This window comes from Kryptolebias marmoratus, linkage group LG23, assembly GCF_001649575.2.
Source record: "Kryptolebias marmoratus isolate JLee-2015 linkage group LG23, ASM164957v2, whole genome shotgun sequence".
Classification (NCBI taxonomy): domain Eukaryota; kingdom Metazoa; phylum Chordata; class Actinopteri; order Cyprinodontiformes; family Rivulidae; genus Kryptolebias; species Kryptolebias marmoratus.
The window spans coordinates 9,871,827-9,883,640 of NC_051452.1; the positions used below are offsets into that span (position 1 = coordinate 9,871,827).

Consider the following 11,814-nt stretch of genomic DNA (forward strand, 5'->3'; position numbering starts at 1 on the left):
TTAAATTAAACTGTAATTAAAATTAGACTTCACACTAATAAAAATAGCTCTATTCTCTGGAAATTCCTGATGGTTTGGGGCTCCGCTCCCCTCATCCTTCCTCTTCTTTCTCTCTGACATTTTTCTCCATATTAAGACACCGTCCTTTGCAGGTTTACACATAAAAATAAATATGGACACAAAGCTGTCTTTTAAAGTTTTACTGTTTGCACAGAGACGGACAAAACAGACGCCAGGCCCTGTGAGGTAACGCTTACAGAATATCTTGTCTTACAGTTTTCAAACAAAGTCAAACAAGAATGAAGAAATGAGGGTGAGGAGTGGCAGGAGTGAGGAGACGGTCCACCCAGTTTAGTCTGGAAGCTTGGAAATCAAAGAAATAGATTTGTTTTAAGCAGTAAGACTCTGTGTCTTCTTCAGGGTTGAGTCGCAGACTGCTGAACAGGTTACTATCCCGACAACGAGGCCTGCCTGCTCTGATGCTAGATTCAGTCTTGGTTCAATAAAGTAAATCATGCAACTAGAATTTCATCTTTTTGTAGAGCAGCAAATCTGTCCTGGCACAGAGGCAGCCATCTTCTCTATAGATATGCCTGAAATGCCATGACAGGACAGAAAAAAAATATATTAAAAAAAAGACTTCTGAACATATTTACTTTAAATCAGGTCAACAATCACTGTAACTAAAATTAAGTGTTGTTTACTATAATCTAACAATCAGTTGCTATTTCTCCATCTTGCATCTGCTTTTAAACAACAATTCAGTGGTTTTTAAATTCATAAACAAAAGGCACAACCTTCAGCTTTCACCTACTGAGAGAGTTTAGTGTGAATCTTCTATTGGAAAAGCCATCCTCTTTAATTATAGAAGTTTGTGTTTAATATTGGCTGGTGCTGACGTCATTTTTTTCCTTTTCTTGGTTAAAGTTGGCCTCATGACAAGCCCAAACCATGATCAACCACCGCCCTGCCTCCCCACACACCTTAACTTAATATAAAAAGAAAGTTCTTTTTAAGCTACATGAGTCAAACTAAAAAAATAACACTTGTTTCGGTTTTTCTGTGCAGGGTTTGAAGGTGGAATAATGAAGTGAATGTGCAAGAAAATACTTTCCTCAGCAAACTAAATATTACTCTAAACACGACTTAATCTGTAGCTGTAAGATTGAAAAGATATTTTCTATAAAACCACTAGAAAATTATTAATCTGTGTCATATGTGATTCAGATTTGAGGCTGGAGGGTGAAACGCTGAGCTTAAAGCCAGTTGTGCTTTAGGAAGATTAGAATCAGACAGGTGAAAAGTTCATCAAATATGTTGAAAATAATCACCCAATCAGTCATTTAAAATTCAAATAAATAGAGCTAATTAAACTACTGTTTTTAGAATCAGCATATGAGGAGAATAAATGACTTGGAGTCAAACAAAAAGATTTATTTCTTCTCACCGAAGGCCTGTTAGTTTACTGAGGTTTCGTGTAAATAAATATAGATTTTTTTCACCTTTTTGTGCACTTTTAACCAAGGTTCACTTGTTAAATTATGAAGAATTAATGAGGTGCTTTGATGAGTGAGAAGTGCTCCTGAGCTGGCACAAGCGCAGGATGTTAATGATTTGGCTTTTTGACAAAAAAATAAAAAAAAATTCTCAACACAATGACTAAATTTTCATTAAATTTACATAAAGCCGTTCAGTTCGCAGGAAGCACTTTCTTACATTTCCAAGTGTGCCTTTTTTCCTCTCACATGAGAAAATAAGTGAAACTGATAGAGTTTTCTTTGTATTCGACACAATCGCTGCACTGCGTGCAACACTGGGAATGCTTTTTCCTCCCAGTGGAGGAGCGAGCATGACTCACTAGATTGATTCGTTGCTGGCGACTGAGTCGAGTTGGTGCGTTGGCGGCTAAATGAATAATGTTGTGCTAGCGGATATCTGTTTTTCAAACCTTGTTTCACTTGGAATTTTAATAAGAGCATAAACAAGCACTCAGAATGTGCTCATCCATCCATATTTATTTATTTTTTTCCAACGTGTAAAAAGGACAAGATAAGGAGAGGGGCTGAGACAAGGCCAGAAAGCAGAGGACTGTAAATGACACTCGCACAAAGGACTGAGTGGATTCGAGCCGCATCTCCCTGCTTCTAATGCGTCCAGGCAGGCATCTCTCTGTCTTGAAGGAAAAAAAGTAGACGTAATTTAAAATACAACTGTCTCAGATGGGGTGAGGGGGGCATGCTGGTGAAAAGAGAGTCAAGAGGTCAGCTTAAGGAGACAAAGCAGGATGCCAGAACAGGAGAAAGTGCTTCACAACTCAGTAATCTCAGGCATTAGGAACACATAACTGCTTTGTGGATGAGTGAGCACGGCGGGGATTTCATGTGGGCACAAACACCGTAGTCGTGCACCCTTCAATCCGGACCTTTATTTTGTAAAAGACTACTTTCTCTGGTCCTCTAACTGTGGTGGAAAACGGTGCCAGTACATTTGGCTTTCTGTCGGTGTTCGGCTCGCAGCCCAACTCTTCAGTTTCCAACCCTTTGTTTCCAGTTGACTGAAGGAGGAGAGTAAAAGGAGAGCTGGACTTGATGGAAAAACTGTTATTTTTACCCATACAGGTTGCTTTCAGAATCCCTGGATTAAGAACCCAAAAGTTAAACAGTTGTTCATTGAATAAATCCCCCTCCTTTGTTTGTGTCTCTCCCAGGACAAAGAGGAGCAGTGGATGACCAAGCTGGTTCCGGGAGCAAACGACTACGCCATGCTGCAGCCGCTGCAGTGGAACACGAGATACGAGGTGGAAATCACGGCGCGCAACGTCAAGGGCCTGTCGGAGCCCACCTTCTATCAGTTCTTCATGCCACAGAAGCCTGACATTACAGGTAAAAGCATGATAAACGTAACATTGTGTTTGCTTTTTTTTTTTTAAAAAAAGATCTTTTCTTGCTTAAGCTGCTACTGAATGCCTATAGAAAGTCTGAAGGGATTTTTCTTTTAAAAAAACATCTTGTGTTAAGCAACATGTTATTCATCGCGCTGGAAGGGAGCGATAACATTGCTGATGACAAAAGCGAGAAGAACCGAGATGTTCCAGGTGACTGAAAGGAAACGGCGTGTCACAGCAGGACTCGTCGCTGCTCTTTTTGTGCACAGATGAGGCTGCTGTCATCGGATAAATCGATGTCCCTTCCTGTCCTGCTATGGATTTCTCTTTTCTTCCTCCGCAGTGAAGCACTTTGCTTAAAAACGGCTCTGAAACATTCTTCAGCATCCACTTGAAATCTCAGTTTTAAGTGCTGAAAACACAGTTTACATCGTGTTTTTTGCCTCCTGATCCATTTGTCCGGATAAAGTCTCATCGGATTTTATTTTTTTTAAACAGCATTAGGCTAAACAGGACAGCAGCACAGTTTACCAAGTTACATACATAAAACAGCATTACAGGATCAGAAAATAGCAGCATACGAGTCTGAGTTCATCTTCAATATATGAGCTATATTATAGCTGTGTGACCTGATCATGTAGACTTTCAGGCCATATTTTGTCCATTTGTGAGCAATTAAAACATCTTAAAAGTTAACATAAGTAACATACATCACAGTACTGTCTGCAAAAAGCTGTTTAAATCAAACATCAACTATTAAAGGCCTACTCCAACATTTTATTACTGTTTAAATCAAATTTACCAAAGCTGCCCCTGTATTTATCTTCCATATTTCAACTCAGTAGGAATCGTCGTCATCTGGAGTATTTTTTTTTCAAACTTAAAATAGTTGGCAAAACTTTGTTTTCCCATTACATTGACAGTAGTCTGTCATGTGCCTTGTGGCTAAGATTGGGTTTATTTTTTCCCCCTCAGGGTCTAAGAACAGAGCAGAGTCATATCAGAGCTTCTGATGTTTGTTTGTGTTTTTTTCAGGTTGGATTGCCTTAAACGGTGATTTACGCCGCACATACTAATCACAGTTTTTGCTCTGACTTCACCAAATAACTCCTGAAACTTTTAATTTCTTGTAAAAACTCTACATTCTGGATCAGTCTGTGCTCTTTAACCATGAGCTGACATGACGGTAACTCCAGAATCCCAGATAAACTCTGCTTACCGGTGGAGCGACTCGCCTTCAAAACAAAAGCACAACTATTGGGGTCTGCATAGGAAGCGCCGGAGTGCATGGCTGGTGTTACTGTCTCTTTATTTTTATTCTAACAGAAGAGTTCACCCAGACAAACTATACATTAAAACGAGCGGCTTGGTCACAAGATGTGTGCTTTTGCTGTTCTTGGTGTTTCAACTAACCATGGCGATGCAATTTGCAAAAGAAAAACACCTCGTTGAAATTGAATAGGAAATGCTTGAAATCCAGTCAGAATCTAACACTATTTTCAATATCTCCTGAACCACTCGATGAAAAGTATTAAAACTGTCACAAAATAATCCTCAGACAGTCCTGTGCGCCTGGTGAGTATTTTATGCCTACCTGAATTAAAATGGCCACCAGAGCTAACCTGAAAAAGACTAAACTGGCTGGTTATCAAGCTCTAAGTTGATGACCAGGAAGGTCGAACTGCACAGCTGGACCCCTCATGGCTCGCGGATGACGCCTATTGATTTCAAGGTCATGGGTCAAGATAAGAAAGAAATTAATGTTACATTAAGGTAATTGTTGACCAAAATTGGAATGAGAGGGAAACTAAAATCATGTTTCGATATTCTGAAGCTGGAATAACAGTGATAGAGACGGAGCTATTGTTGAGGTGAGAAGTCTGCACATCGTAGACCTCACATTTATGTTTAATAAAAAAAACCAACCACAACGCACGACTGCTGCGGTGCCGTTCTCCTTTCTCCTCCGAGCCTTTTACCAAATCCATTTGTGCTGTTTTGGATCGAGCGAGTGTTTGCCCCTGTCATTACTGCAGCGGCTAAATGGCCCGCGAGAGCGCGGCTTGATTTTCAACCAGAAAACAAGAGCGGGGGAAATGGCAAGCTCGAGCCGGGTCACTTCGATTGGCTGTCCCCTCCTGTTAGCGAGCGGGGGGGGACCACTGCGAAGAGGCCGGCAGAGTGCAGGGAAACTCTTTTCTCCCGATGTTTCACCGAAACAGGATCTCCGAAGAGATTTCCAGCTTGTCCGGAGACACAGGAAGTTAAAGGAGAAAGGGAAATCTACTCCAACATTGGCACACCAGTGACCTACTTTCTCTAATATTCATCCTGTACCAACTAAAGGTAAACTTTAATCCCAGCGCCTTGTTATTGAGTAAAAGCATTACTCTTAATATTTTCAGCCAGGATCTTATTATTTATTTAAACGAAAATAACGTCACGTTTCTGCTGGTCTAAATCAGATTTCTTGCTGAATCAGCTTCTTGCTGAATCAATCTATGATATTACATCTGAAACCTCTTCCAGCTCCAGTCCACCGCCTTGTTTTCCTCCTCCTCTCATACGTTAGAAAAACCCTCGGTTGCACACTTAATGAAACAAACATCCGGAGAGTTTGTCCGGTCCACATACAGTATATGGGCCTTCTATCTCTCACCAAGCAATTTTCTCTTCTCCCTCTATGTATTATGCATTTGCTGTGTATTGAATTGGTTCTTTCTCTCTTTTTATTTATTTTTTTCCCTTTTTTCTTCCATCCTATTTAGCTTGCTACACAACCTCCTCCTCCTGCTGCTCATGGAGGATTTTTTTTTTTTTTCAGAAAAAAACGCATTGATCGCAGCTCTGCCCTTAGTTCCTCTTCAACTTAATCTTCCTTTATTTTCACGTAGAAGCTTTTTTTTCCACCTCCTGAATCCCAGCGCCGTCTCGCTGCACGCCACGGTCATAACATCGTCTTTTTTAACATTATCGCTGCGCCTCTTTTAATCGCGTTAACCCTCGAACTGTGATCCTACAGTCAACTGTAATGATTAGTTTGCTCTTTTAAAGCATTTATACCAAACCGGAATAGTTCAGATCTGTTAAGGTAGGCGTCTGTGGAAAGGCTGAGAATAATTACAGAGATCATCTCGTGTTGAGAAATGGAGTTTGAGCTGTTTGGGGTAAATCTTGGAAATAAAATCTTACATAATCTCTTAGTGCTCAGACTATGTATTAGGGATGACTCTCACCTACTACCACACCAAATTTGATCTCAGTGTCTCTAAAATTGACTGAGTTTCACCCATTTTTCTGATCACTTGGCTGTGGTCGCCATCTTGAATTGGGTTGACTCCAAAAGTTACGTCTCCGTCCATTTGTTAATGAGATATTTTACTAACAGACAGACCTTTAGCTCAATATCTGCAGAATTTTAAGTTCTAGCCATTTGGGGTTTTGCTATAATTGAATAGCAAAGATGGCGGCCATCCTGAATGAAGTTAACCCCAAAAGTTAAAAGATGCTCATCCAATAAATACTTTGAGAGTTTCAATAAAAGTCTTGTGTTTCATGAGAGGTTTTGCTGAAGGACAGACAAACATGCCACCTTTTGGCGGCGCGCAATAATAAATTATAAATAATCAAGAAGCTGCGTCTTCCTGTCGCCATGACAAGCAGCTCATGAATCTGATCAGAATTAAACCTTAATAAATAAATAAAAAAACAGCCTGATTCTCCTGACAGATGTAGTTTAAATAAATTAACATATTTCACCTGCTCTGAGCTTATTCAGCTCTGAAGTAAGATAAAATGAAAACATTACAGGAATTTAGCATCACAGCAGTTGTTCTGTCTGCAGCAGAGGAAGTAAAAAAAAAAAGGATGAGAATAAGAAACTGCATCCATGGCAACGTCCTCCATACAACCCATGAAATCTAGAAATCCACTCTAATAAGATGTAATAATTAGACTTTGCCGATGCCAACACTCAGTAAGAAGCAAATTAAAAAGTTTGATCGTGGAGTTTCTGCAGTCTGACTCAGTGTCCAGCTTTATTGTGGCGGTTGTATTTTTTTCCCCTCCTTGGCTCTCCCTCCGAGCTGCTTCCAGTCACGCGTCATAAAAAAAGCTTTGATTGAAACAGGCGTCATGGATTTTTGTTATAATAATCTCATCAAAGCACTTGAGGAAATAATCTACTCTCCTGAGAGCTCGAGTGAAAGTTTTTATTTTATTTTTTTTATTTTTTTTTGCCTTCCCTATTTTCCAGGAACCGATGCCAGCGAATCGAAATACTTTTACAGCAGCCCGTTACATTAATCAAGCTCCTCGTAAATTTTCAAAATGAAAGCCATAATTTTCAGAGCGGCGTAATGAAAACACAACTACTTTTTTGTTCTGTTATTTACAGCATGGAAATACAAACCGTCCACATTGTTATGATTTTTTTTTTTTTTTCTCGCCCAACGCTGGAAGACGAAGGAGGAAAATCCTGTTTTTGGTCTGTCTGTTATCATAATATCTCATGAACCGCTGGACAAATTTGATTCAGTTTTGCTGGAAGTAATCATTGGATGTACAGCTGAAACTGAATAATTTTTAAAGTCGGCTTGATTCAAGATGGCTGCCACATCCCACTGACCTTAAAAAACCCAAAATAGGTTATAATTCATTGCATTTCACAGACGTAGAGCTAAAATTGTGTGTGTTTGTAGCTGAGAGTGATTCACAACTCATAGTCAAAGTCCGACTCATTGTGCAAGATCTTTGCTTAAAACCTTAGCATAACTGCTGAAGGCTGCCCGGTTTGTCTGTTAGCAAAATATCTCATGAACTACTGAAAGGATTTTAATGAAACTAGTAGAAAGTACTCATTGGATGGACATCTACAACTGATTATCTTCAAGAGGCAGTCCAATTCAACATGGACGCCACAGCTAATCTGCATTAAAAAGCATAGAAATGGTTCTTACTCAGTCAGTTTAATAAATATTGAGCTAAACATTGATATGGTAGTAGCCGAGAGTCATGTGATTTCTCTATCACATGTGAGTGTGCGTAACATTATTTTTCAAGGTTCAGTTTCTCAACATGAGGTGTCTAAATACAAGCCTCTGTTAAACCCCTCTGAATTTAGCTGATATTTAAAACTTTGTCATTTCAGAATCAGTTTGATTTTCCTGATAAGCAGGCTTTGCTTTATTCATTAAAGCCATATGAAGTCAGCCCTGAGGCTGCCGGTTCGAGTCCAGGTTCAGGAAGGCCACCCGGCGTGAGACGCTTACCAAATCAACCGTTCGCTGGCTGCGGCGAAACCCAAAGAGCGGAGCAACAAATAAAACCATCTGAAGCGCCAACTGCTGCAGAGTTGATACTTTTACCTCCTACTAAAATCCTGCAACTGAACAAATTCACTCGTTTTTTGAGGCTGTAAATCAAACCGGCGAGCGAACGACTGGGATTCAACGTGTCAGCAGCCCGGTAATCCAAGCGCTACATTTGTTGTGTAAAATACATGACAGTCATCATAACAGCGCCTATCGTATTATCTGTTGATGTACCTCTATGATAAAAGATCCCAGATGTTTTCTTACTTATTTATTCATAGAATACAGATAATCCCAATGAGATTAAACGATCGTGTATGAGACTGTATCAGTGTCAAACTGAGACAGAAAGAGAGAAAACAATCACTCAAAACACTGAATTTTAGATGATAATCTCAGTAAAACACAGTTAATTTACACCTTTAATAAAAGAACAATTGCATCAAAGTGTGAGGTGTAAATGCATCACTTTGAGTTGGGATTTGTCAGATTACTCTTGGATCGGAGCAGGTTGTGAAAACGGTGCAGCGCGACGGCATTCTGATGAATAAACAGCCCGAGCCTCCTGCGTTTAGCTCCTCCTGCTGAGCGTGACCGAAGCTGCGGGTGGCAGCAGGGATGTTTGACTCGGATTCTTCCGAGATCACAGTCGCGAGAGAAATCACCTCACCAGATGGCGGCGGCTTAATGTTTCAGAACAGGTATGGTCCTGAAGTGGCAGCCACTTTGGCATCGTTCAGACGAGAAGTGGGAAGCGTTTCCTAATTGAGCGACAAGCAGTTTTCTCTCACGTTGCCTTGAAAATGTATTATACCCCTTGAAATTTTCTATAATCTATACGACCAAGAACTTCAATGTATTTTACTGGGATTTTATGTGATAAACCAACAGAAAGTTAAGTTAAGCAGCTTTATTCATTTCATTTCATGTAAAAAAAGACAAAAAATACAATTACAAATCAAACAAAATGAAAGGTAGCAGAAGAAGAAAAAAACCTTATAATATCTGCCCCTATTTTCAAAAAATAATATTAATTTCAAACACTAATAATTAAATAAAACAAAACAAAAAAATTTAACTCCTCAAACAGTAAATCTTGCAAATACAAGTTATACAATTTCGCATTTCTTTAACAAATTAACTTTTATCATTCTTTTCAATGAATTAACTGAAATAGCATTTTTATAATCACTATTCAAATTATTCCATAATTCCATAAAAGTAGAGCATGTGAAGTAGAGGGAGAATCATACATCGTTTTCAAAATGGAGCTAAATGAACGAGAATTCAGGAGGAAAATCTTGAAACCAGAAACATCCACCCAGAGCTCCAATGGAATGATTTAGATCATATTCATGGGTTAATCTGAGAATCTGTGGCAGGACTTCAAAACTGCTGATGAAGTCCTCTGTGTGTAATCCGACAGAGCTGGAGCGAGTTTGCCGAGAACGGGCGAAAATGTCAGTATTTCTGCGAAGTTGGTCGCGACAAAGCAAATTTGCTTGAAGTGTCTCTGATTCCTCTTGCTAAATAAGTAGAATCCTGGCGGGGAAATACCGGCCATCATTCTCAGTTTTAGAAAGACAGAGCCGAGCATTTAGCTGCTGCTACTTTGGCCATTAATCATTTTAAATCCGAGGAACTCACCTGTAATGACTTGGGTTCCTGGTGGAGCAAATAAAAGATGAATGAGTTCAGTTTGTGGAGTCGTTTTCCCCAACTCTGAGCTTTTTTTTTTAATTATTATTAAGTTTTGAATCCATCACAGTTGAGCAATTTAAAAGAACTTTTTAAGAATAAAGATAAAAATGCACAAATGAAGAGAGGACAAAGAGAAATTAAAGATCTTTGAAATGGTTGAGCTTCGCTTCCAGCTTATTTTTTCATATCAGTATTAACCGAAGACTAACAGGAAGCTTCTGGTTAAAAATAGCAGCCATATAGTATCTCATTAACAGTACTTTCACAAACTCTAATAAAAAGTAGAATTCTAAAGTAATATAACAAAAGTTTAAAGGAAGGCAGGTGTATTATGTGTTTCATCCTAAAGAAAATCCCTATTTCTGGCACAGAAAATCCTCAGTAAAGTTTTTTTGCAGTAGGCAGGAGCAATCTTTTGTTGTGTTCGCTGAAGAAGTTTCCAACTGAAGTCTCTCTGTTGGTTCTTCTGTATTTTAGGAAGAAGTACTGCATGTTATACTCATTATGTTGAGGAGCTTGTGTGACTTTCTTCTTCCTACAGAGCCGTATCCAGCGCGGTTTATTCCATTTCTGGCTCAGTTGCTGCTGCCCCGACAGATATTTGCAAAGATAATTATGCTTTCCACCACAAACTTCAAAAAAACAAATCTGCAACATCTTGCTGCGAACGTTGGAGGACCTCGGCTTGCTCGGGAAGAGGAGTCCTAGCCACTTACCGGTTCGAATACTTCAATCAGTTTCACTCGGGTCAGATATTGTGAACCTTTTAGTCGTAAAGTTCTGTTCAGTGCGTCTCATTTGACGTCTTTCTCCGGTTTGAAACTTGAATCTTGGCTACAAAGATCAAAATGGAGATGCTCGAGTTACTACTTAAATAAATTTTAAAGCTCAGACAGCGGCAATTACTGAAAAATTGTCCAAATTTCTTTGAAGTCTTCTGAGGTTGAGTGTTGAGGATGGCATATTCTTCCATGTTTGGAGTAATTTCCCCTGGTTTTTCATTACCTCTTTGCCAGCTCTTGAGTGCACTTGAGCCTCGTCGTGAATTGCCCGCTTCCTCGGAGGAAATCAACAAAAACTCATCCCTCTCCTTCAAACTAAGCAGCGTTTAATTATTAAGTTTGGTTTTCCGAGAGTCTCCTTAGAGAAAGTTCTTCTCCTCACTTCTCAAATTGGGCAACTGGAATGAATCATCACAGCCATCCACTAATGATCATGTTTATCCCCACTAATGTCACAATCAATGAGCGCTCGTCTGGTCATTATTAATTGAGTCACTCCCTCATAGATCCAATCTAGAGACAGTCAATCACCGCTCAGGCCTAATGAGTTTGTATTGTCAAAGATGTATACGGATGGCTTCAGGTGCCACCCATGCTCTTGGATCTCCAGCCGTTGAATAATGCTGCTAATGGGCCTATATATCAACAAGTAATCAGAGGGAGTCAGGAAAGGGGTTAATAGAGCAGGAAAATAGGAATAAATGATTGCCGTCTTTCCAGACTGAGAAAAGTTTGAGAAAACTCAAGTCTGAAGAACAAATTAGTTGGTGCCAAAAAAAGGGTTGCGTAAAAGACTTTGGTGAACTTTGCTGTGAAGAATTTTTTTTGAAAATGGTCTTTTTCACTTTAATAATAATAGTTTTGTCACCATGCTGAGCTGCAAAGAACAGCAGTCAGGAAAGCACACTGAAGCTTGTAGGCACAGTTGTGCAACTGGAAGTTTACAACTAAAAACAAATGGCTAAAGTGCTGTAAATTACCAGTAAATACAGGTGCTGGTCATAAAATTAGAATATCATGAAAAAGTAGATTGATTTCAGTAATTCCATTTAAAAAGTGAAACTTGTATATTATATTCATACATTACATACAAACTCATATATTTCAAATGTTTATTTCGTTTAATTTTGATGAT

The 11,814-nt window shown here is 39.3% G+C and overlaps 1 protein-coding gene across 6 annotated transcripts in view; it reads left to right on the forward strand.

The window, feature by feature from the left end:
• Positions 1 to 11,814, forward strand: part of LOC108245011 (neural cell adhesion molecule 2) — a 444,548-nt gene that overhangs the window by 409,245 nt on the left and 23,489 nt on the right. For all 6 annotated transcript variants that reach the window (XM_037973957.1, XM_037973954.1, XM_037973956.1 and 3 more), the window contains one exon: positions 2,708 to 2,882. In XM_037973957.1, coding sequence (XP_037829885.1) covers positions 2,708 to 2,882 — 175 coding nt within the window. The remainder of the gene's footprint in view (positions 1 to 2,707; positions 2,883 to 11,814) is intronic.